Below are 27810 nucleotides of genomic sequence, written 5' to 3'. Positions count from 1 at the left end.
AAAAAAAGTATATTTGATAGCTGGGTCGGATCGAGACCAGATCACGTTCTCACCACAAACTAACCGCTCCAGAAAAAAATAAATCTGTGTTCGGTGGGGGTGAAGCAGATTACGTTGGAAGCTGGGGTCAAACTTGGTGGCATAATTAATTTGCATTAAAAAATATATATAATAACAATGCGTTACTGATTTCAAATTATATCATCCCTAATACATACATACATATATATATATATATATATATATATATATATATATATTTATATATATATTTATATATGTATGTGTGTGTATTTGTGTATACTGCTCTTGAAAAAATTAAGAGACCACTTAAGTTTCTGAATCAGTTTGTCAGATTTTGCTATTTATAGATATCTATTTGACTAAAATAATTATTGTTTTATTCTGAAAACTACAGACATTTCTCCCAAATTCCAAATAAAAATATTGTCATTTAGAGCATTTATTTGAAGAAAATGAAAAATGGCTGAAATACCAAAAGGTTTAAATGTTAAGAAATCAATATTTGGTGGAATAACCCTGGTTATTAATCACAGTTTTCATGCATCTTGGCATGTTCTCCTCCACCAGTCTTACACACTGCTTTTGGATAACATTATGCTGCTTTACTCCTGGTGCAAAAATTCAAGCAGTTCAGCTTGGTTTGATGATCAGCTTGTGATCATCTATATTTCTTTTGATTATATTCCAGAGGTTTTTAATTTGGTCAAATCAAAGAAACATTTTTTAAGTGGTGTCCATATGGGTCTAAAAATGTCTTTTTTTAATTTTTTTTTTTAATTTGTTTTACAGCTAACATGGCTGCAATGTACTATGGGTATTGTATGCTACCTGATGGCACGTACTGCTTGGCCCCACCGCCACCTGGGATCGATGCCAGCGCCTACTATGGCTCCATGCCCACTGGCATGATGCCGGCACAGTCAGCATCCGTAGCGCCTCCGCCGCCGGGCACCACTCCTCCACCTCTCGACACCATGACCGCTGTCCCACCAGCTCCTGCTCCTGTCCCGACCCCTGCCCTCGCCCCCGTCGTTTCTGCCCCAGTCGCTCTCTCTGCCCCCGCTGGTCTTCCCGCCGCCACCACCAGGTGTGTAACTGACCCCTCCCACCACACTCCAGCACTCCAGCTGCTCTCTTCTGATTAAAGGCTCATGCTGCTAATTGCTTTCTCACTTTGCTTTTTCTCACTCTTCAGCTCTCACCCTCCTCCAGCCAGCGTATGCCAGCCAGTAGCGGCTCCTACTGCCGCCATCATCCCCCCTCCACCAGATATCCAGCCTGTTATTGACAAGCTGGCTGAGTATGTGGCCCGGAATGGAGTGAAGTTTGAGAGCAGTGTGCGTGCTAAGAATGACTCGCGGTAAGTAGCCTCCGTCAACTGCAGCTTAAAATATGCCTCTTATTTCACATTCAGGTTTCTCACTTCAGGTCTGTCTCATACCTTTTTAAATAGATTTAGACTTTACACCCAAAAAAGTTTTAGTTTTTCCACTTATTTTATTCTCCCTCGCCAAGTTTTTTTAAACTGTTAAAAGTTTTTGTGTGATGCATTCCCTCAAGGTATGCTTCAAAATGACCAAACTCAGCAGGTCTGTAAGAGGTGAACCCAGCTGTTGCTTTTACTGATGAAAAATGAGTAAAATATAGTCAAATAAATATAATTGTGATTTTGTTATGTGATTTAGTACATGCAATTAATCAGTGAGCAAACTTTAAAGGGGACATATTATGCAATACTCATTTTTTGTATAATTTTTTGTATTTCCTCTTGAATCTCGACTGTCTTTTAAACACTCCAAGCTCAAAATAATCCATTCATCCCTTTTCTGTCAATGGCAATCATAGGAATCATATGCTTCTGTGAGTCGTTTGCACGGCTCCCTTATTGTGGTGACGTCACAAAACCAGCATAAAACCACCCTGACATCACCCCTTTACTCGCCAAGGCCAAGGCCAAGGCCCCACCCACTAGATTAGTTAAAGATCTATAGCCAGCAGATTAGCCAGCAGACTTCGTCTAACAGAGGGATCTTTACCTAATGTCCGTGGCATTTCAACAAATGATAGAGATGTAAATACTTTCAAATAATGAGTTTGGTGCTTATAATGCTGTTTAGCATGAACTAGCTTGTTTGTGTTAGCTAACACTAACATGGTAAACGCTTAGCTTATACGTGGGGTTTAGCCAGCAACAGCTTATTTGCATAAAAGTGTCAGAGCCCTTAAATGGCTCATTTTGAAAGAGACTGAAGATGGTGAGATCTCTTTTGTGCAAAGAACTTTGTAAACATATTTTGTATAGCCCAAATACCTATTCTAACGTGTGTAAAAGAGGAATAATATATTTTTTTCCCTTTAATATGTCATTTTTTAAAAAAAACCCAAATGAGACTCACTCCACTTATCGCTCCGTCTGATTAACTATTACAGTCTTTTAGAGTTTTAGGAAGCAGAAAAGGTGTGATTAATTGCGTCCCTAAATTTTGATCACCGTGATCTGTAAAAAATACATAAAGGAGGACATATATACAACCCCTGGCAAAAGGTATGGAATCACCAGTCTTGGATGAGCACTCCTTCAGACATTTCATTCTGTAAAACAAACTCTGATCAAAAACATGATACAATAATAAGGTCATTCCAAAGTGCAACTTGTTGGCTTTCAGGAACACTCAAAGAAATGAAGAAAAAACATTGTGGAAGTCAGTGAATGTTACTTTTATTGACCAACCACAGGGAAAAAAATATGGAATCACTCAATTCTGAGGAAAAAAGTATGGAATCACTCAAATTGAAGGTAGAAAATAAGGACACACCCAGTCAATTTCCTTTCCCTAAATGGACACCTGCCTCAGATTAGATCTGCTTGTTAGTCTGCAGTTAAAAACACCTGCAGTCATGACACCTTGGAGGGCTGCTGGACGAATTAGAGTGGCAAGAACCATGGCTCCAACAAGAGAAATGTCTCTTGAAACAAAAGAGAGGATTGTGAAACTTCTTGAAGAAGGTAACTCTTCACGCATGGTTGCTAAAGATGTGGGCTGTTCACAGTCAGCTGTATCCAAGATATGGACCAAATACAAACAGCATGGAATGGTTGTTAAAGCCAAGCGTACTGGTAGACCGAGAAAGACATCAAAGCGTCAAGACAAGCAACTTAAGGCCATTTGTCTTGAAAACCGAAAAAGTACAACTAAACAGATGAAGCATAAATGGGAAGAAGCTGGAGCCAATGTATGTGACCGAACCGTAAGAAATCGCCTAAAGGAAATGGGATTTCAATACAGGAAAGCTAAAAGAAAACCATCATTGACACCTAAACATAAAAGAACAAGACTGCAGTGGGCTAAGGAGAGGCAATCATGGACTGTGGATGACTGGATGAAAGTTATCTTCAGTGATGAGTCAAGAATCTGCATTGGACAAGGTGATGATGCTGGAACTTTTGTTTGGTGCCGTTCCAGTGAGATTTATGAAGAGGCCTGCCTGAAGAAAACAACCAAATTTCCACAGTCCTTGATGATATGGGGCTGCATGTCAGGCAAAGGCACTGGGGAGATGACTGTGGTTAATTCTTCTATCAATGCACAAGTTTACATTGACATTTTGGACAGTTTTCTCATCCCTTCAATTGAACAGATGTTTGGAGATAATGAAATAATTTTCCAAGATGACAATGCATCGTGCCATAGGGCAAAAACAGTGAAGGCATTCCTTGGAGAAAGACACATTCAGTCGATGTCATGGCCTGCAAATAGTCCAGATCTCAACCCAATTGAAAACCTGTGGTGGAAATTGAAAAAAAATGGTCCACAAGAAGGCTCCGACCTGCAAAGCTGATCTGGCAACTGCTATCAAAGAGAGTTGGCACCAAATTGATGCAGAATACTGTTTGTCACTCATCAAGTCCATGCCTCAGAGACTGAAAGCCGTTATAAAAGCCAAAGGTGGTGCAACTAAATACTAGTGATGTATTTTGAATCATCTTTTGTTTATCTGTTTTTCATGATTCCATACTTTTTTCCTCAGAATTGAGTGATTCCATATTTTTTTCCCTGTGGTTGGTCAATAAAAGTAACATTCACTGACTTCCACAATGTTTTTTCTTCATTTCTTTGAGTGTTCCTGAAAGCCAACAAGTTGCACTTTGGAATGACCTTATTATTGTATCATGTTTTTGATCAGAGTTTGTTTTACAGAATGAAATGTCTGAAGGAGTGCTCATGTGACTGGTGATTCCATACTTTTTGCCAGGGGTTGTAATATGGAAATAATCATGGAAATAAATTATAATTAAGTAATAAATCGCACAGCTCCAACTGACATTCGACTAGGTTGTAATATTGTTTAATCTGGATCATTATTATCACTGTTTTTCAGTGTATTATATTTATATCTGCTTTGGGATGGATAGATGTTATAGAATTGCTTGTGTCTTATTTAGAGCGGATGTGTTTTAGTTATACTTTAGTGGGTGGTACATCCTTCCCATTCCAGAAGGTCTGTTGGAGATTTGCTTTACTTTTCTATCAATTCTATAACCAGTACTAAAGTTTTCTTCGTCCTCCAGACTTTAGCTAGACCACGGTTCCTGTTAATCACCATTTCTTAACTACATTACTATACTAACAAACATCTATCCAACGAAACACTGTGCTATAGGCGTTCTAGGCGGCAGCTTTAGCAAGCCCATTATTGCTTATTGTTGGGACAAGGTTTGAGATGACGGGGCAAAGCTTAGCAAAGCTTTAAAATTTGCATCACCTGACCTTTCTTAATGAGGATTGTTTACAAGCCAAAGCCCTATCAAGCTCATTAAGACTTGAGACCTTGATAAAAAATTAACTGAGAGCTCAAATCTCTTGGGATACCCAACTGTTTTTCACTCTAAAATGGTACAAAACAAAAATATTCACTAATCTTACTTTAATTATATACAAATGTTTTTTTTTCTATGTTTTCTTTCTTTTTTATGCCTTTTGGAGATTACAGTTACTTTTCTACTCTGATAAATATTCACAGTAACAGAAACGTTCATGGGTGCTAAAATAAAATAAAATGTATATGAGGAAAAGATCAAGATGTTTCCTATTTATATAATTTATATTCTTCTTATTATTTTTAGATTGTATATAAAATATATTTATACTGCTTTTCCATCAGCAACCAAAATCAGAGAGAGAATAATTGGTCAAAAGATCGACAGTAGAATCCTGTTCATGTAGCTTGCCATCAGCTACTGGAGTCCTTAGAGAAAACACAATTGGCCTTGCTCTCTCTGGGTGGGTGCAGTAGATGCCGTTCTTTCCCCTCATCACTCCAAAGGGTGATGTTGATCAGCACAAGGCTGCGTCTGTGAGCTGATGTATCAGAACCGAGTCGCTGCGCTTTCCTCTGAATGCGTTGTGATTCTACTTAGAATGCTGCATCAGCAGCAGTTCAAAAAGAGGCGGAGTCTGACTTAACATGTGTCGGAGGAGGCATGTGCTTGTCTTCACCCTGCTGGTGTTGGGCCATCACTAGTGATAAGTGGGATGAAAATTAGAAAATGGGATCAAAATTAGGAATAAAAATATAATTGTTCATGCTCTCTCAGGGTGGGTAGATGGAGTTTACATTAATACCACCCCCCCCCCCCCCCACGACCAATTATAAATTACAGGTTACCAAAACCAGTGGTGTGCAGTGAATATAGTGGGTACCCCTCCTGCAGCCACAGTTTCACATTGAAGGACAGCCTTTAAAAAGGCTTTTTAATAAGATACGACACGGTATCTGTCTGATTTGCAGTCGCAATTCCATGATAGTTAGCTAACTATTGAACTAATCCAGCATGAGCTCCGTTAATGACTAAGCAACGCGTAACCCCTTCAACACAGCATTTAGAAGGGGTTAGACAGCCATGGCCCCACCCCCGTAGTGAAAATCATGAATCCGATTGGTTAGACTGTCCTTCAACTTTGCTAATAGATTCATTACTACACCCTTCTCAAAATCAGGAGAAGGGCCCCGCAGTCACGCCGGGGAGGAGCCATTTTAAAAAGCTTTGATTGGTTAAAACCGCTGTCAGTCAGATAAGAGTCCTGCAGCAACTACAAAAAAAACACAGACTTATGCTTTAAATTAGCTGCTGTTTTTTATTTTAGCTAAATTATACAATGAATTCTTACACTTTCAATAGCTATGATATATATTTCCTGATAAGAAATTAGGTAATTATTTAAATGCCTTTATTGTCACCCCTTCTCTGAAGGGTTAGAAGGGCCTCACTGCACACCACTGATCAAAACCTACAGTAAAACTACAGAAAACTCAGTATCATGATGTCACTGTAATCATGGGCAACATATTGTGATGATAATGTATTGTCCCACCCATACTGGAGGCATAATTTGTTCCTGACCCTATTTTAATGTGTTGGTATTTCAATATAAAACCAAAGCTCTGTTTTGTAGTTTCAAAATGTTACAACATAATCTAGCCACAAGCCAATGCTTTCATTGGAAATGTTTTATTCTTTTTATTTGTTCTCTATTTGCTGTACCAATCGTGTTTCAGTCTAAATTACAGGCCTGTTTTAAACTCTAGCTCTGGGTTGAGTGTTCCCTCAGAGCTTGGTGTAACTCTACTCTAATCCTACCCATTTTTCTGTGTAATAACTCTTAAGCTCACTTGTGTGTCTCTCTTTCTCTCTCTCTTTCTTTTTTTTTTTTTTTTTTTAAACCCCAAAGGTTTGACTTCCTGCAGTCTTGGCACCAGTACAACACTTATTACGAGTTCAAGAAGCACTACTTCATGCAGAAGGAAGGTCTAAGCCTGCCGCAGGTATTGTCAGTCCCTCAGCCCTTTATCCTTCTATTCTTGCTTTTCTCGCTTCCCTGCTAGATCCCTCCACATCCCTCGCCTGTCCTCCCCAACTTCCTTTTTCAAATCTTTGCTTGGTTTTCCATTCATGTGGATGTTTGGATACTGATAGCTGTTGTCATGTGCTGCCCTATCAGATATGATTTGTTTTTGTTGTAAAATCGGCTCTTTTGTTCGAGCAGCAGACACTCAGGATTCCATTAGCTCTGGGGAGCTCTGCTTGTATTGGTTCCATTTCACTGGTTCGTTTATCTGCACTGTATGAGCGTCTCCTTTATCTCTCACTAAAACGCTAAAAAGTGAAGTGTGCCCACGCATACTATCAGGGCATGGCTCAGAACAGAATGACAGCGTAGCTTGTGTGTGGTGTTTACTTACACACTCAGCTCGACATCAACCTTTCAGTGACCTTGGGCTGCCTTCTTTAAGTGAGGCGCACCTGATGCTGTATCTCAGCTTTGCTCTGCTGGCCTTCGCTGAGCCAAGGCCATCGGACAGTATTGATTCAATCCCAGAGGTCTCCTGCTCTTTTATTTTGATCTGCCTTCTTGAAATAAGAGAACCTTATGTATGATCACTGGTTGTGTAACTGTAGAAAGAAATGGACATGTTCAGTACCAGTCAAAAGTTTGGACACCCATTTAATGTCCTGCATTGTAGATTAATACTAAAGTCATTCAATCTATGACTGTAAACATCTGGAATTATTTAGTAAAAGATAAAACAGAATATGTTTCATATTTTAGATTCTTCAATCTTGGCACCTCTTGGTTAGTGATAGATTTGCACCTCTTGGTTGGATTTTCTCAGACAGCTTTTTGAGGTAGAGTCACTTGGAATTCAGGTTTTAAGTTAACAGCTGTGCTGAACTCGTCATTTTTTTTGCAATATAAGGCGCACCGGATTATAAGGCGTGTTATGCGCATTACACTAGTAAGGAATGGGGGTGTTGCCATGCTTTCCCTCTAATTCAGCAGGTCTCACCAGTGGTGAGAGTGGTGGTGGGGGAGGTTGATAACTAAGTTAAGTAAAGCTAAGCTAAGTAAACAAAACTGTAATTCTTAAAATCTACACAGATGTCTCTACTGGAAACTGTTTATTTGGGTGAGGTAAAGCGTTTTCGTTTACTTACAGTAAGCTTACATTGCCAGATTTCGACTAAGGCTGGGTGCAGCTGCATTAACATTAGCATTAGCAGCTAACTGCTTGCGCTAGCTGTGTTTATCGGCTAATGCTGCACTGCACTGAGGAACCCTAAGTGTTCCAGTAAGCCGTGGTGATATTAACTCGCAGTTCGTCCCGTGTAGCTTGTTTTAACATGGTAAACATGCAGGCTACAGTATGATATACTCACCTCTGAACGCTTAGCATGATTAGCAGCTAATGCTGCTCCAGCAGTGCTAGCCAGTGTTAGCAGCAGGCTACAGTCTGATATACTCACCTCTGAACTGTGAAAGGGCTACAGTATAGCATGCTTAGCGGCTATTGCTAATACTGCTCCAGCATCGGCGCTATAGAACTAAACTGAATCTCCTGTATAACGCTGTATTTCAACGGAGTGGCTTTTTTAATTGCTACTTACAACCTGACTGGTAGAATTTATACATACAATGCACCAGATTATAAGACACACTGTTGATTTTTGTGAAATTAAAGTATTTTAAGTGCACCGTATAGTGAGAAAAAGTACATGAATTTCTTGTTCTCTTAATGTTTGAGGGCAGTTGTAAAGTAGTGAAGAGGTAGAGTTGGTATACAGTGAATAGCTGTATTAAAGTAAGGTTTTAATTCATATTATGTCAAGAAATACTTAATTAAGTAAAGGAAAATATACTTTAAGAAATGAAGGTCAGTTAATTCGAAAAAATTGAAGAACTTTGGAAGTGTCCTCAAGTGCAGACTATCAAAATGACTATCAAAACGTTATGATGAAACTGGCTCTCATCAGGACCGCCCCAGGACAGAATAAGAAAGAGCAAGAATAAACTCTGTTGCACAGGATAAGTTAATCAGAGTTACCAGTTGTTGTTTTTTTTTCAATTATTGTCTTGTGAAAAAAATAAATAAATAAATAAACTGAGCTCTAATATTATTGGCCAGCTTCCTTCTCTGAGACCACCCACTGTAGCCACCTTACCTTGCCTAGTAAATACCTGAACATAAAAGCTGAAATGTTGATTTTTTTTTTTGTCTCGTATCTATCTTTTAAAGTCAAATTCAATTGCTTTCTGTCTACAGCAGAAATAAAGGGATTGACCTCACTGTCCCAATACTTTTCGAGGGTGTTGTATATATGTGGGTAGCTGAATTTATTTATTAGAGGCGTGTCCAAAATCACATGTTCGTGCAGTTCGTGTGTTGTATATTCACAGGTTTGACCTGTATAGTTATGATAGACATGAACAGGGGATGACCTGTCATTGCGAAGTGTGGCAGTATAGAGCAAGTTTGACCTATGAACTGTGTCTCGCTGACGTTGCAACCCTTTGTTCTGACCTGTTGCTAAACCAAGGGTGTCTAACCGCATGTATGACGTGCATGCTTTCATCTTCTGTTTCACACCCGCTGACCTGACAGCATTCCCAAAACCTTTATAGCACCATAAACAGCCCACTGACTGCCTTCTGACAAGAGCTAATCAAACACTGCTCCCCATTGACCATCCAAAGTGCTGAACTAATGGACCAGTCACCGGTGGTCTGCATGCTGCTCACTCGGGGTTTAGGTCACTCCTTCACACAAGATCGAGCTCTCCTCTGTCAGCAGTCCGGTTTCTGTTAGACAGCAGCAGTGTTTCAGAGAAAGCCTGACTCGGCTCTTTATATTTGTGGTGATGCTAAATGTTGACTGGTTGTTTTTTAAGCTAGACATGGAGCAGAATATTCCTTTATACAGCTCTGGAAAAATTAAGAGACTTAAAAAACACTTAAAAAATAAGTTTCTTTGATTTTACCGAATTTAAAACCTCTTGAATATAATCAGGAGAAAGATGGATGATCACAAGCCATCAAACCAAGCTGAACTGCTTGAATTTTTGCACCAGGAGTAAAGCAGCATAAAGTTATCCAAAAGCAGTGTGTAAGACTGGTGGAGGAGAACATGATGCCAAGATGCATTAAAACTGTTATTAAAAAACAGTGTTATTCCACTAAATATTGATTTCTGAACTCTTAAAAAATGTATGAATATGAACTTGTTTTCTTTGTATTAGCTCTGCGTTTTTCTTTTCTTATTTCAGCCATTTCTCATTTTCTGCAAATAAATGCTCTAAATGACAATATTTATATTTGGAATTTGGGAGAAATGTTGTTCGTAGTTTATAGAAAAAAATTTTATTTTATTTAGTTTATTTTATTCAAACATAAACCTATAAATAGCAACATCAATTAATCTGATTCAGAAACTGAAGTGGTCTCTTATTTTTTTCCAGAACTGTGTATTAAAAGTATTTTATTTTATTACATTGCATTTGGCAGAAGCTTTTGTCCAAAGCGACATACAATAATTATATACATTCAGTAATAGAGACATAGTTTAAAAAAAAAAATGTTTAAGACAGAGCCCATAGGAACACCATAGCAACCAGCTAGCAACAACATAGCAACCACTTTTTGCAGCCACCAATCAGTCAGCAATACCATAGCAGTCATCCAGCAACAACATAACAACCACCTTAGCAACCACCTTGGACATGTTTCCAACCACTTACCAACACCATTGCAACCATCTGGCAACGTTTTAGCAACTAACTGCTATACCATAACAACACCTTTGTTACTTCTTAGCAGCCACCTAGAATCCACTTTGGACATGTTGTACCGACAGCTGTACCATAGCAGCCACCTTGGACATGTTACCAAACAGTCAGCAACACCATAGCATCCACCTGGGATACCATATCAACCACCTTTCAACACTTTAGCAACCACCTTGGACACCACATGGACCAACCACGTACCAATGCCATTGCAACTACCTGGCGACATCTTAGCACTCAGCAGCTATACAATAATAGCACCTTTGCTACTTCCTAGCAACCACCTTAGCAGCCACCCAGCATCCAGTTTGGACATGTTACAAACCACTTAAAAACACCATAGCCAATCACCTGGCAAACATTTCTGCAACCGACAGCTGTACCATAGCAACCATCTGGGATACCATATCAATCACTTTAGACGTTAGATGTTACCAACCACTTATCAACACCAATGAAACTACCTGGCATCATTTGAGCAACCAACAGTTATACCATAGCAACACATTCTCTACTTCCTAGCAACTGCCTCATCAGCCACCTAGCAACCACCTTGGACATATTACATAACACTTAACAACAGCATAGCCAACCACCTGGCAACATCTTAGCAACTGACAACTGTACCATGGCAACCACTTTGGACATGTAACCAACCACTTAGCAACACTGGAGCAGCCACCTAGCAACAACATAACAACCACCTAGGATACCATAGCCACCACCTTTGCTATACTACACCTATACTACAGTACTGCAACCATTGCAACAACTTGTGTTCACCTAGCAACCACCACATTGTCTTCATCAAATGCACTTTTTCTGTTTTTTTGCTACTTCCTGGCAACCACCTTAGTAGCCACCTAGAATCCACTTTGGACATGTTGTACCGACAGTTGTACCATAGCAGCCACCTTGGACATGATACCAAACAGTCAGCAACACCATAGCAGACACCTAGCAGACACCCAGCAGTACTACAACCATTGCAACAACTTAGTTTTCACCTAGCAACCAACACATTGTCTTCATCAAGTGCACTTTTTTCTGTTTTATATTTTTTATGCTAATGCAGTGACATGATGGATCAAAAAGAAATAATAAATCCGTATTGAGCATCACATCATTCATCCCTGTAAACAGGACAGCTGTTGGAAGGATTTTGATGAAATAAATTAAAGGCTCTTTGAAGCCTGGCCACTGCACTGCTCTCCAGTATGATCTGTTTTTTTTTTTTTTTCCTGCATCTATTTATTATTAAGATGTTAGCATTATGCCTGTAATGGGGAGGATGACATTATAAATCCATTATGCTCAGTCTGGTGGTCATTTTCCTTTCATTAGCGACTATCGGCTCACCAGTCATTCCTAATGGAGAGGGAAGATGGACTTAACCTGTGGCACCAGATTATAAAACCAAATATTAAGGTTTAAGTGACACAGAAGGAGAGACGGTTATACAGCCAGTCGCTTTAAGTGCGCTAAGTGCCCCCATTTGTATTCCTCCCGTAGTTTAGCCAGAGCAAATAGCTTTATAGTAAACATATGAAGCGAGTAAACAGGAAAGGCATCGCTTCGTTCTTTCTCGGGGTGTTCATTTGCTCTTCTGAAGTTTGTTTTTGAAGACATGCCTTATATAATTGATTGCACATGGAGCTGGCAATTGAATTTAGCCCAGTGTGGCCCATCACAGGTCCAAATTGACTTTCTGTTTGTGGAGTCGGAAGTGTTTACGACGGCTGAATGGAGAGAAATAAGAAAATGCTCTTTTTTTTATACATATGACGCAATGGCTCAGAGCTGGGGCCTGGCAGATATGACTTCTTGTACTGCATTTAGTGTGCACTTTTAGTTTTTTCTAAGTTGGTAGCTATGGTATACCTTGAGGTTGCTGTGAGATTACTTGATGGGTGCTATTTAAGGAGTGTGTTATCACCAATAACATCACGGCTGTGATTAGGTCGTAGGCACAAGCCGAAGGACTTTTTGGCCTTCCACCAAAAAGTAGTTCCACAATAACTGTAACAGAACTGAAACTTAACCACAAAACGGTGTATAGTTTATACAGACTAACACCACAAATGTTAGCTTGAAAGCAACATTGGGAATAAGTGAAGATGGTAACGTTAGGAGCATGAAATAACGCTAATACTCTCCTCTCCTGCTTTGTGGAGTCGTCTTCAGGTGAAAGCTGCACATTTTTAGAGCATTTCTGCTTGTTTTGCTGGGTGGTGTTGGTTTTAGCTAGCCGGCTGGACTGTGGTTAGGTTAGCGTAGTTTGCTTTAGCTCAGCATTAACTTAGCGTAGCCTAGCCTCTCTGATTAAGTTACCGTTCTGGCTGTCAGACGGCATTAGCCGAGCAGTTTTCTTTCCATTTTTACCACAAAAGATGAGTCAGAGCTGCGGGGAGCGTGACGTGGTTGAGCGTTAGCCTGTGCTAAGCTAATGCTGCTGCTGCTGGTGATGATTCAAAACTGTACTGTGTGTATACGCCGTTACTTGACAACGCGTCGGCGGAGTGATACAAGTTTAGTGTGAGAAGATGTTATCGTGATGTTATCACAAATATCAGCACGGCTAGAACACTTCTCAACCAATCAGATTGTGAGGTCGGAACTAACTGTTGTATGAAGTACTACAAAGTGGTTGCTGGTTGATGGTGGCACTGGGTGGTTAGAGGTTAGATGGGTGCTGTCTTTTCTTCAAATTTAGCTAGGCCAATTGTCCCACCTATTCAGCTGCTAGTCAGCTGTATATACCCCATCACTACTGGCATTGCCTCTTCCAACACATTTAAAGTCAGTCACCGCCTCGATGCAGTATTGCTAAGTAGCATCACAGCGCTAATGTTTGGAGGAAAGCGCAGGGATTCGGTTCCGATACATCAGCTCACAGACGCAGCCTTGTGCTGATCAACATCACCCTAGGAGTGATGAGGGTGAAAAAGAGCGCTATCTAGCCACCCAAGAAAAGCAAGACCAACTGTGCTCTCTCAGGGCTCCAGTAGCTGATGGCAAGCTGCATGACCAGGATTTGAACCTGGAGTCTCCTGATCACAGTGGCAGTGCTTCTGGGTTATCCTGTGCTTTTATTTGCTTTTAGCTATTGTTCTATTCTAGTCCTTCAGTTTCATATTCAGCTACTTCATTTATTATTTATTCTAGTGCTTCATTGTTTTTACCTTGTTTCTTCCTCTGCTTTTGCTTGTTCTACTTCTGTTTTTTCTGCTTCTGCTTCATCTTCTGCTTATGGCGCTTCTGCTTTGTGTGCTTTTTTCTTTTTCAGCTTGTTCTCCATATTTTCTTCTGATCATCCTCTGCTTCTTTTGCTTCATCTGCTTTTTCTTCTGCTTATGCACTTGTGCTTCAGTTTCTGCTTCTTCATATTCTGTGTTATACTGCTTTATCTTCTTTTTCTTCTTTTACTTCTAAGTCTTTAGCTTTATCACCATCTGCTTCTTCTTCTGCTTCTAATCTAATTTATTTGGCTTCTGTTTCTCCCACACTGCAAAAAGTACCTATGGGTGTATAATATTCACATTTTCACATTTTGAACTGAATTACTGAAATAAAGTAACTTTTCAATGATATTCCTTTTTTTTTAGATGCACTAGTATATCTGGGCTTATTTACCCAATAGTACAATTTGCAGCATTTGCAAAAACGATTCTTTGCATTGTTGATGAACTCACTATAAATGCACTAAAAATAATTTCACACACTTACCTTGTATCTCAGAATGCTGGAAGTTTCAGTATTTTAATGTCAAATGATTCACTCAGGGATGATGCGGTGAGGAGATATAGAGGCCCATGGTTTTACAGTGTTTCCTGTTGGGAGAGGGCTCAAGTGTCTATGGGCTCCTCTATGTTCACACACAGCCTTACCTGTGAGAGTGCCACTATGTTCATGTCTGAGATGTGAAGCTCGGCCTGAAGGGCTCGGACCACGCGTTCCCTTTTATCCGAGGATGAAGGCGGGCTGAGCTCAACACAGTTCAAATAGAAACCTTCTCTCGTAGCTGTGGCGTCTCAAAGCAGAGGCTCTCTGAAGAAGGTGCTCCGCTGTGCGAGACGCTTGAGGATGTCTTCATCCCTGCTTCTAGTATATGTACACCTGATGTACACTCATTGCATATCAAGGTTCCGGTTGTGGGGAATTGAAGGTGTTTTATACTGATCTGGGACCAGTTGGGCATGGTCTTAAGTTCTCAAATTTGACTGAAGGGAGCTGGTTTTGGACTGGAGACAGCTGGATCCCTGAAACCTTAAAGCAAGGAGCCAAACTCCGATCTTCCAACACACCGGGGCTACCTCCTGCTGCGGTTTAATCCACAGAGCACATGTGAGGATGAGTCCTCCTAGATGTAGCTTCTACCGTCAGCCCCCCGAGGAGACTTCAAACCCGTGGCCTGCAGCTCCCCAAATAGAAAGCTAGTGGAAGAAAGTGGAAGCAACTAGATTAACCCGAGGAAATCGGGAGTTGCGGAAGTGAAGAAAAGGAAATGAAGAGTAAAGGAGAGGGGGAACGAAATTGAGGAGAAGAGTAAGGAAAATTGGAGGAAATGGCCCGTTCTCTACGGCGCAGCAGTGCGGGAGCAGCAGCCATGTCTGTTTTTATTTGTTGGACCTCCCTGTAACTTCTTTTTTTACAGCCTACGGGTTATACGCGCTATCTATCCTGCGCTGCTGCAGCTGCTGCAGCTGCTGTGGCTAATTTCCTTACCTGTCCAGGGCCTTTAAAGCCTAATCTGCGCAATTTGCTGCGTGATTTTCTCAGTCTCTCATCTTTAGTTAGACACCTAGCACAATTAAACACTGTGTCAAAAAAGAAAGCCTAACATGTTGGCTGCCGAATGGACTGTACACTAGAGACAGTGACGTGTTTCCTCCTGGATTTATGCCGGCTGGATTACTTTTTGTCTGAGATTTTAGCGTGTATTTTAAAGGCACACTATGGAACCATGGGTTGGTTTTTCTATACGAGGCCCTCTACAGGCTGAGAGTAAATATTCAGAGCACAACTGACCAAGAAACATAAGGATATGATTTGTGCATTACATGGTTGAAAGTAAAATATATTTAGAAACAAAAACAAACCATTCTAGGGTCATCAGTAAATGCTAGTCAAGACAGAAACTCTAGATTTGTGAGTTTTATGGCTGCAAACACGACTAGATATTGTACTTGTTTCTGATTTATGCAGCACATGGTCAAACATACTTTAAACCAAATCTACATTAACAATAGGATATTTAGTCAAATAAATGCACACCTGGATTGAACTTCACTTATGAAGCTTATGAAGATGTTTGCCAAATAGCATATAAGTGTTTAGCCATTGAGTGAGCTAAATGACTAACTAGCTTAACAAACATCCCACTCGCCACTTAAAGCGTTTATTTTATTGTTGATTATTATGCCTTATAGCCAATGAAAACCCAAAAATCAGTGTTTCAGAAAATTAAAATATTAAATAAGACCAACTGGTACTTGGCAGTGTGGGCAGTGTGCCAAGTCCTGCTGGAAAATGATAAAACACAGTGGATCAACACCAGCAGATGACTTGTCTCTCCAAACCATCACTGATTGCAAAAACTTTACACTAGACCTCAAGCAGTTTGGACTGTGTGTCTCTCCACTCTTCCTCCAGACTTTGATCCCTTGATTTACAAATGAAATGTAAAATTTACTGATGATCAGTGATGGTTTGGAGAGACATGTCATCTGCTGGTGTTGATCCACTGTGTTTTATTATCAAGTCTAAAGTCAGTGCAGTTTTTGTTTTCCTGGAAAATCTTACAGCACTTCATGCTTCCCTCTGCTACTGACAACTTTTATAGAGATACGGATTTCATTTTCCAGCAGGGCTTGGCACATTGCCCACTTCCAAAAGTACAGATTTGTTTTATATAATATTCTAATACTGACTTGTGTCACATGTACAGCCTCTAAAATAGGGTCCAGCTCAGTTTTACTGAACACGAGGGCTGGTGGAGCAATGGAGACTTCAGTAGCTTATTTACTCATAGTAAAAACAAAGTGTGTAGTTGAAGTGAAATTTCTGACTGAGCGTGCTCCCTCTCTCTTTCTGACTGAACATAACCTGGAATCTTTGAAAGGAGCCCACATCACACCCACCCAGTTAAAAATGATTCCTCCGCATGCTCGGTGCAATTATCCGTTCTCACCAGAGAGGTGCACTAAATCCTAGAAAATCTGTTGACCCCAAACAAACTCCACAAACAAAATCTACAGTGGTCCACCTCACAAGTAGACAAAACTACATACCTTAATAAGGAAGAACATGCCCTCTTGAACAGAAAAAGAGTGTTTGTTTTCCTGTATGTGTGTGAAGTAGCTTTTTGAAGAAGTGTTGTTCCTCTCTTCACGGTCTGCACAGTTTGAGAGTAGGCAGAAAATTGCAGTTGAATTTGTTTGACCATTAAACAGGGCTTTCGCCGGCGAGGACCGGAGTCAGTTCGGGCCGGTCGTGTTCGGGTTTGATAAGGGAAGGCTGTAGGTTCAGAGAGAGGGCACCGAAAGCCTCAAGCTGACATCAGTCAGTCAGTTATAGTTATTCTGTGTGTGTATGTATGTCTATGCTTCAAGCTCACTCCTGTCTCCGAACGCCACTCAAAACCGGGTGTGTGGTGTCAACGCACTACTCGCCAAACCCGGCCACCGCTGCCTCATCACCCTCCCACATTAATCCTCCACCCTGCTGTCTCAGAGCTGTCACCCATTACAGCTGTGAAGCAAATGTGAGGTGCTGTAAAATGAATGAGCACACCGGATTTCCTGACTTGGCACTTGACTCGCCTGAAAAGCCTTTGTCACAGTTCAGGGAGCTCATTTTTTCACAATATATTCATATACTGGTGCCTGAAATTGGTGCTTCTCTTTTGTAGCTTTTTTTTTATTGGAGGATAGTCGTACACACTGTTACAGGAAGCTTTAGGTCTCAGGATGGAATTATTAGATTTATTTTTCCCCTCACTAAGATTTAGGCTTACCTCCAGAGGTGAAAATCTATTTAATTTTATTTGAAGTGTTCCAGGTCATTACAGTGACCTGAAAGTTAAGGAGGCCGTAAAGCTTTGGGCTTGATTCTGATTGCCTTCCAGGTTCTGTATTGCAGACGCCAAGGCTTTTACTTGGGTCAAGAAGTCTAAATTTACACAATATTTCCTTTTATATTAACAACTTATTGGGGTGGTCCATAATATATGCCTCATAGATGCTCAACTGACATTCAACTAACATTCAATTGCATGTCTATTAAATTTAACTTAATTCTAAGGTGAATGTTATTGATTCTTTATTGAATGTAACCCTACTCTAACCCTAACTCTAATCTTAACATTTTAAGACTAGGTTTAGGTTGAGATAGGTTTTAGGGTTGATTTATGGTTTAAGTTTGGCTTAGGTTTGTGATATGTGTAGGGTTTTGGCCTATACAGAATCCTGTACATTGGATTTAAGATTACGTTGCATTTAAAGACATTCAGTTGAATGTTAGTTGAATGTTAGTTGAGCATCTATGAGGTATTTATAATGGACCATCCAAATCAAATGTTACCCTCTTTATATGCCAAATGTAATCAATCAGCCAAGATATTTAATGGAGGCAACAAACAAGCTGTGGTTTATTAACTGGTTTTGGGAAACTGGGATTTTTGTAGTTTAGTTTTTTCCAGAGTTGCAGCTTATTGTGCTGAATATTTAACAACTGACAGTATTAAGCCAAATGGCAAAAAATGCATTTTTGATTAACTTAAGGCATACTGATTTATTATGAGCAATGATTGATTTTTTTTAAGGTCATGTTTCAGAGTTATTTTCTGTACTTTACTTAATGTGTGACTATAACCTGAATACACCTGAAATACATTTATGATTAGAATAGCATTGCTAAAATATAGCACAGTTGATGTGAATTTGTGATTAGAACAGCACTGCTGATGCGAATTCATGGTTAGAATAGCCCTGCTGTAGTGAATTTGTCCTTATAATGGCACTGCTGAGGTGAATCTATGATTAGAATAGCAATGCTGAGGTACATTTATGATAAGATTGGCACTGCTGAGGTACGTTTATGGTTAGAATAGCACTGCTGCAGTGAATGTATGAATTCATGATTAGAATGTCACTGCTGATGTGAATGTATGATTAAAATATAACAAAGAATTGCTAAACATGCTAGATAGTTGAATATGTGACTACAGTAGCACTGCTGAGGTAAATTCATGATAAAAAAAGAATAATTTAAGGTTAGAATAGCACTTTTGTTTGTTTATATTAAGCCATGAATATTACCTCAAATGCCAAAATGGCAACAACAATTAGCAACCACAGGCCGTTTCTAACCAATTTAAATAATTGCTAAAAGATAGCAAAGATTTTTACGTAGCCTTGTACAGTTCATTATGTAATTAAGAAAGACCACTTAACACAACAGGTGGAGGTCAGGAAGACCAAGGACACATTCAGAGAGAACTAGGTCTTTAGTCTTCCCCTTATCCCCCAATGCATCCAACACTAGGAAGGTGAGGACCAGCACATGCCTCCTCTGATACATGTGAAGTCAGACACCGTACCCATGCCTTTAGGACAGCCCAGCAACCTGGAACCAATACTTTTATTAGGTTAAAATAGGGAGTTTCTTTGCAATGAGCAGTAGTATGTATGTAGAACAAAAGATGTACAATTTCATTCAAAGAACACCCTTCCAACTGTTATGCTTGAGGTTGGATCCTCTTGCTTTGGGCTTGTGTTGTAGCCAGTGATGAATGGATCATTTACTGGTGGACTGAAGAATTTCACACCATTTTAAAAAAAAAGGACTGGGAGAGGAAACCCTTACAAACATGAGGAGAACAGAAAACCTAGATAGGGACTTGAACCCAAGACCCCTCCAGAGCTTGGAAGAGAATGTTCTTTTTGCTATCTGGGGATAGGTTCACATTACCAGGATGAAGCGATTCAAATCTGACTTTTTGCTTAATGTGGCTCAGATCAGATTTTTCCTTGGCTGTGTGAACACGCCGAATCCGATTTTTTTAAATTTTAAAAGTCACTTTCATATGTGGTCCTAAATCGAATGCGTGTCCGATTCATGGACATGCGACATGAATGTGAACAGTCAAATTGGAATTAATGCTTTTTTTTTTTAGCTTTTATGCATTAGCATTAGCATAAGCGCTACGTGCTTCTCTCTCGTACCCACACATCTCTTGATGCATCTGTGCAGCTATAGCTGCAAAAAACAAAACAAAAAAAAAACAGCAAAAGCAAACCACCTGGCCTTTTTTCACCTCCTCGACCTGAGCATGAACTTCAGACCAGCTGTTTACTCTCCACTCCAGCAAAATATGCTCCACTTATGAGCTGCTAACTCATCCATTTCCCTTTATAAAGCTACGAGTCTCTCAAATATGAGTTATTTTTGTTATTAGTGAAGAACGCTATGTTTATACACGTGTTAATGTGCGCATGTGAGCTGTTTCAGGTACAGGTTTGTTCACATTAAACACAGATACAGATCACTTACATTTGTAAGAGCCAAATGGGATCTAATGTGAACGTAGCCTTAGAGAAAAGGCTTTTATTTGCCTAAAAATGTTTTTTTTTTTTGTATGGTAGTTGGTTAGGCAAGATATGTTAAGGTAGTTTTAGGTAGTTTAAGGTTTATTTTTTGCTTTTATCTAATTAAAACAGTTCTGTAAGCCTTGGGAACTGTAACTTTAATAAAAACTAGTTGAATTAGCCCAATTTTGCTCTGACGCCGTTGTCAATGTACAAGCAATTTAACTTATTAAATACTAAACTGTTCATTTAACTTATCTTATCTTAAAATATTAATGCATTATGTCCTCTTGACCTTGATGCCTTTTGGAATTTAGATAATTATTTATTTCCTTATCTTTTCCTCTGCATGGCATTGCGCTTACACTGTATATATTCAGGGAAGCTTGCAGAGCAAGTAAAAAGTTCAGAGGACCTGCGTTCATGACATCACTCTTTTCCAATCAATAGCCACATAAAGTCTGGGTGTGCTCGTGCTCTGGAGAGTGAGGCTTTAATAACCAGATGTCTCATTTTACTGCTGGAGAGCAGTAAACAAGTAATCACCCAGAAAACAATCAGGTTGTGGATGCTGGCTCCGCGTCGGCCCCTGAGAGCCCGAGACGAGGCGAGGCGAGTCGTTTGCTTTTATTCTTCCGCTGCCCTCCGTAACTTTTCAGCTTGGTGTGAAATGTGAGGATGGCCTGTGTTCTCCGGTGTTCCAGCAGTAAAGTTCATGCAGCAGGGCGGCGTCTTCTGCCTCCCTGGTTATACCGCTGTTCATCTGTATCATATAGTACAGGGTCTGGCAGGTGGCTGCTCTCAGTAAATCTTCTATGTGGGTTTTTGTATGGCCGCTGTTTGGATTTTGGGCTTGGGAATAAATCCTCATGCTTTGTGGCTGATGATTTCAGTGTTGGTTTGCTCAAATGGATTAGTTGGAAGAGTAACTTTTAGATTTTTCAGATTTCTTTGCCTCTTTGATCTTTTGACATAATTAAAGTGTTTTTTTTAGACTTTCTTTACCTTTAGGTCTCCAGATTAACTTTTTTCACAACCAGCCTGGAACCATTCTTAAGGTTATTATCAGCCGTCCCAAACTAAAAAAACATCCGTCCCAATTTTTGTTTTATTACTGTTCTGTTTATTTGTGTATTTGTCTTCTGCAATAATGTCATCGGTTGTTTGGACCAACCAACAATTTCTTTCAAATTCCAATGAAAAATACTGTTGTTTAGATGCAGTGCTTTCAGACCTCAAATAATGCTAAGAAAACAAGTCATGTAAACTGTAGACAAATTAATTAAAACCTGTTGGATAATCCACATTTTCCACTGACTGTGCTTTAAGTGTATGAACAATTAATTATTAACTTTTTAATAATTATTAACTTAACTAATTATTAACAATTAACTAATTTTCTATTTGTTTATTTTTGTTTACATTTTTTTTTTGTTTTTTTTTGTAAATACAAGAATCACGTTTTTCCCCATCATGCCTGCTGTTATCCTGAGAATTTGTACTTTGTATTAAAAGTATTTGTACATTGACCTCTATTAAGAGGTAAATGTGTAACTTGCCTTGACAGCATTTAGTTCTTGCTCTTTTTTCTTCTCCTAAAACAGGAACACAAAAAACAACTCACATAAATTATTTCAAACTAGATTCAATTAATTTCTAATTTAACAATAAGACATGATATGAGAAGCTACTCACTGCATCAGTTAGTATTAAAGAACTTGATGCTTGATCTTGTTCATTGTGTTTATTTTGCAGTAGACTGCTGTAGGGAAAAAAAAAAAATTATAGTTGCATTTTCAGATATTTTGATATTTGTGTAGTACCCAATCCTAGTATCTGGACATAACTGTAATAATTTTTGCTGTCATTGAAATTGCCCATCTTGTTTTTCTTTGCTGTTGAGCCTGCTGGTATGTCTATAAAATCGACTAATTATCTGTTCTAATTAAACATTCTGTGGTGTTATGGTGTAATAGCATTGTTAGGCTATTGTATGATCATGATATTGAAAATGAAAAAGTTGTTTACTGCAGTCATTTTTTTAGATTATATATTGTGTCCAAACAGCAATGAAATAATTATGGTGACGGGCCTTTTACGCGGTAACAGAATGTTCCTTTTTTCAATCTCTTGTTCTTTAGTCCTTAACTCTGTGAAAAGTTAACATATCAGGTTCAAAAAGTTACACTTATTATTATAATTTCTTTAAATCAGATTGGACGTCTCAAAGCTGCATAAAAGACGCCAAATCTACAGCTTTTTTTTATCCCTCGTTTTTTTGAAACTGGATCCAGTGTCGCCTGCGTGCGCTGTGCCAGACTTTAATGTGTTTCTTTAGCGTTTGGAAATTAAAGCTGTCATTTCTGATCTGTTTGTTTTCTCAGCCTCCAGGCGTGGCTGCCTCGCTCGTTTTAATGCAGAGGTCTGGCATCAAACATGAAAGCAGGGAGAAAGGCAATAACTTCTATAATTAATACCTTTTCCCATTTTATCGTCAACTGTGTTCATGGCCCTTATATTCCCTTCTATCAGTAATAATAGTCTGCGGTGGTCTGCATCCTCAGAGTTGTGCTGTTTGTTCCCTGTAGCCTAGAATGAAGCTGTTCACGGGCTTTAATTATCAGCAAAGGGCAAATTTGGTCTATGTTATGAAGAACGATTGTCTTCTGAGGAGACCCAGTTTTTCTGTTTCTCGCTATATTTTAAGCCTTGTTAAATTTTTTTGACCTCCAAAAACTAGCTTTTTTCTTTTGCCTGACTTTTCTTTTCTTTTAAAATTAGGTTATTGTATAATTGTATATTGTATATTATAAATAACTTGCTTCTGATGACATTTTCACTGGTGATATCGCAATATTGTGATTCTGTGATGCTGTGATATATCACAATATGATATTTCACAGCGTCTGTGTTACTGGAGAGAATAAAATACTCACAATTTAGCGAATAACAGATTTATTCGCACTATAAGGTGCACTAAATTATAAGGTGCACCAGATTATAAGGCGCACTATCAATGAACGCCTATTTTCAGGTCTTTTTTTTTTTTTGTACATAAGGCACACCGGATTATAAGTAACATTAAGCTACATTAGTAAGGAACAGGGTTGTTGCCATGTTTTCCTTCTAATTCAGCTAAGTAAACAAAACTGAAAGTCATAAGAAGAAAAAAAAAATAGTTTTAAGTCAAACGAGTGCTTGATGTTAATCTACACAGATTTCTCTCCTGAAAAATCTTTTATTTGGGTGAGTAAAGTGCTTCCATTTCTTTACAGTAAGCTTAGATTTCCATATTTACACTAAGGCTGGGTGCAGCGCCATTAGCAAAAGCCACGGTTAGCTCTAGTAAATGGCACCTGGCAGCACTAAATTGAGGAACCCTGAGTGTTCCGATAAGCCAGGGCGATGTTAGCCTGCAGTTCCTCACACGTAGCTTGTTTTAACACTGTAAAGGCACAGGCAATATCACTACAAAATACTCACCTCTGAACGGCGGTGTTAGCAGATAATGCTAGTGCTGCTCCAGCAGTGCCAGCCGGGCTTATCAGCAGGCCACAGGCTGATATTACGCACGTTTGAACGGCAAAAGAGCAAGCACTTTGCATGGTTAGCGGCTAATGCTAATGCTGCTTCAGCCTCGTTCTTGGAGAACTAAACAAAAACTGCTATATAACGCTGTACTTCAGCAGAGTGACTTTACTGCTGTATTAAGGATACCTGACTGGCAAAATTTATACTTAAGGCGCACCAGATTATAAGGTGCACTGATGATTTTTAGAAAAAAAAAAATAGGATTTTAAGTGCGCCTTATAGTACAAAAAATACGGTAGGTCTAATTGGTGGCAGTACTACTTACATAATGGAACAATATATAATATTCAATGATATTAAATAGTAACATGGCTACCACAGACCAGTTTTAAAACACTGGAGAGAGAAGGTGATTTGCCTTGCCCCTTTTTTTTCCTCCCCTGATATGACCTGGACGTTGGGTTGCCAGGTTGAGGACACTGAACCTACACAAACGAGCATAAGGCAGCTACAAGATTTTTTTAAATGGCAATATATAATCACATTCATAGTTAAATTAAGTCAATAAACACTCTAGAAAACAGAGGTACGATATGAGTACTTTTTTGTACTCAAAGGTACACTCTTCATACTTGTACCCTCAAAGGTATAATATTGGTCTTTACAGGGTCAGATTTGTTCCGTCTGAAGTACAAAGTGATTTCTAACAGCAATAAGTACAAATTTGTACCATTTAACCTGCAGCCAAAGGGTACATTCAGTATTCTGTATCACTGTACTTACAAATCTGTACTCACTTTTCTTAGTGTGTATAGAGTCAAAAAATTGATTTCTGTTGTAGAATCCTGTTGAGCTGTTGCTGCCAGGTTATAAACAGCTTTAGCTAGTCTGCTCATCCACTGGAACTGATAGCAGATGTTGTAGCTTGATGGTTTAGTCAGGACACCACTAGTCTTTATCATTTAACCTCAAATGCCTTGATGACTTGTCCAGCTTGCTTTACGTGAACTGCTAAGTATGAATGTGAACACTTAAAGGTTAAAATGATCAAACATTTATCCAGCTTGGCAGTTGTCTTGTAGTCCTTCTGGACTCCGTCTATCAAACCCATTGACAGTATTTACTCGCATTTTGCTGCTCTCCTGTCTTTGGTCATATAGGAGTAACCACCTTTTTGTATAAGGATGCCAAGGCTGCAGCATACTGTGTTTGCCTGGTATTGTGCTCCATACCTGGCAAACGGGGTTGTGGAAATGGGTCTGTGTTTAAATGGGCAGAGGTTAAAGTTCATAGAACAACACTCTGTCATAGAACAGCACTGCTGTCAAGAGCCAGTGCTAGTGCTTAAACTTAAATCTAGCATGTTTCCTTTATATATTTTATCAAACATTCACTTAATTAGATCAGTTAATACACAAAATTTGTATGTACTGGTACTGTTTTATATAAAGCAGCAGAAAGGCTCATGCTAACTTTATTGATTTGTTGCTCTAATCATGCAGGATTATCTTCTAGTATCTTCCAGCAAGCAAATAAATAAATAAACAACAAAACTTAAGCATCAGCTAATCTGAAATTTGCTGTATTCGCTGTTAAACCCTTTGCTATTGACATGCCATCAATAATAAAATAAACAATTAAGGATTAGAGATTATCTGGCGACCGAATGAAGTGGAAAAGAGAAGAAAGAGAAGAAAAACACTCTTTTCTTGTGTCTCGAGTCTGCGGTTGGAGTATTTATGCATTTAGTTTCTTCACTCCCGCACCAGCTCACCAGATGAAGGGCTGTGCATGCAAACACGCACTCACATTACGATGCACGGCTGCCTGGAGATTGACAAGCCTCTCCCAGGGGCTCGACACGGTGTGTCAGTCCTTGGGCCTAGCCTGAAAGATGTTCTGTAAATATATGCGCGCGCACACGCTCCGCGGAAACGCCGCGGTTCTTGGCCAGCTGCTGGCCTGCGGGGCTGGCCCTGGTGTCTTTCAAAGCTGGGAACGTGGCTGTGACTGTTCACCTCAGGGCCAGCACATTGCAGAGCGCTGTGTTGTGCCTGATCAAGCTTTCGTTAGCCGCTAGCGCTAACACACTTTCGTCGTTTTTTCACTTTTTGGTTTATTGCAGTAATCTGTCACTTAGGGGGCTGTGTACTGGTAAGAACCTGGCGAAACGATATGTATCACGATACAGCAGTTATGTTTTAATACACTGTGATGTACAGTAGCTGTCAAAGGTTTGGACACACCCCTTCTTTCCTTAATTTTCTATTTTTTTTTATATTTTAAATAAGACAAAGTGTGTTTTATTATTAAGATTCTTTAAAGTAGCACCTTTTACTTTGATGCCAGCTTTGCCCACTTTGGGCATTAATCTCTCAGTCCACTTTATGAGGTAGAACCTGAAATAGTTCCCCACCCTTCTTAAAGCAGTTCTAGAGGTGCTGTGTACAAAGGTTGGACAATGAAACTGAAACACCTGTCATTTTAGTGTGGGAGGTTTCATCATGGCTAAATTAAAGCAGCCTGCTGGCCAATCTTCATTAATTGCACATTATTGCACCAGTAAGAGCAGTAAGAGTGTGAAGGTTCAATTAGCAGGGTAAGAGCACAGTGTTACTCAAAATATTGCAATGCACACAACATTATGTGTGACATACCAGAGTTCAAAAGAGGACAAATTGTCTGTGCACGTCTTGCTGGAGCATCTGTCAAGAGAAGCCAAGACAGCAAGTCTTTGTGATGCATCAAGAGCCACGGTATCCAGGGTAATGTCAGCATACCACCAAGAAGGACCAACCATATCCAACAGGATTAACTGTGGACGCTTTAAGAGGAAGCTGTCTGAAAGGGATGTTCGGGTGCTAACCTGGATTGTATCCAAAAAACATAAAACCACGGCTGATCAAATCACGGCAGAATTCAATGTGCACCTCAACTCTCCTGTTTCCACCAGAACTGTGTCCGTCGGGACAATGAATTATTGTGGTCTAAAACCAGGTGTTTCAGTTTCATTGTCCAACCCCTGTACTTGTTAACTGCTTTTCCTTCATTTCACCTACAGCTCCAATTCGTCTTTTTTTTTTTTGTCTACTACCTAACTGCATATTTGTTCTTTTACAGTTTGTAAGTGTCGTTTATCGCTGTCTCTTTGCTGTGAAAATGCAGACCAACCCCAGCATCAACCCCACATCATTTTCTTACTTGAATACAGGTGGAGACTTTTTTTTTTTGGCCAGGCAGTCTGTGATTAGTGTAGCTGGATTATTGAATAATTTGTATAGTGGTTTAGAGTTGGCCTACAGTGAATAGCCCTCTTTGAGTAATGTTTCTAATCTCCATACTATGGCAAGAACTACTCAACTAAGTAAAGAAAAAAAATATTTAAGGAATGAAGGTCATTCAATCCAGATATTTCCAAGACCATCAAAACGTTATGATGAAACTGGCTCTCATTAGGATTGCCCCAGAAAAGGAAGACCAAGAGTTTCCTCTGTTGCATAGAAACAGTGGAAGAATGGACATGGAGTTGGTTAATATGTTATGCATATTAAGCATAAATATATATATATATATATTGAGACTTTTTAATTTTTATTTAGCCACAGCACTGACACAAAATGAGTCAATGTTGCCACCAATATTTACAGTAGGTGTGAACTTTTAATCAAAAAACAATACTATGTTTTTGAGAATTATTACAGTATTGAAAAACATAATGGAAAATAGACAATCTATAAAAAAAAAAAAAAAAAAAAATGAGTGCCTCTATTAACTGTTAGCTCTCTTCCGGCTGTACTTCAGGGTATAAACATCTTCCCTGCGCCATGGTCATACAACTTTGTGTTTCTGCCAGTCCGCTCTGGTCTTTGACCCCCTGTGCCTCTCAGCAATGTCCGAGCGTGCCCTTTTCTTCCTCCTCTTCATTAACTTCCAGCACCTTCCGCTCAGCCAACCTGCCGTAAGCCCATTTCACACCAGACGCTGTAAACGCGCCGGTGGACGAAAATAAGCAGTACACTCCCATACTAATCAACCGAGCCTTCAAAT

General features: G+C 39.4%; 1 protein-coding gene across 1 annotated transcript in view; it reads left to right on the top strand.

Annotated features, from left to right (window-relative positions):
* The window catches only part of LOC103041651 (splicing factor SWAP), a 209652-nt gene that overhangs the window by 46885 nt on the left and 134957 nt on the right, over window positions 1–27810 (top strand). The window contains exons 8-10 of the mRNA XM_022676513.2: window positions 814–1111; window positions 1220–1384; window positions 6756–6849. Coding sequence (XP_022532234.2) covers window positions 814–1111; window positions 1220–1384; window positions 6756–6849 — 557 coding nt within the window. The remainder of the gene's footprint in view (window positions 1–813; window positions 1112–1219; window positions 1385–6755; window positions 6850–27810) is intronic.

This window comes from Astyanax mexicanus, chromosome 17, assembly GCF_023375975.1.
Source record: "Astyanax mexicanus isolate ESR-SI-001 chromosome 17, AstMex3_surface, whole genome shotgun sequence".
In the NCBI taxonomy this organism is placed as follows: domain Eukaryota; kingdom Metazoa; phylum Chordata; class Actinopteri; order Characiformes; family Acestrorhamphidae; genus Astyanax; species Astyanax mexicanus.
Note: the sequence above shows the minus strand (reverse complement) of the source record. Positions and strands in the feature narration are given on the sequence as shown.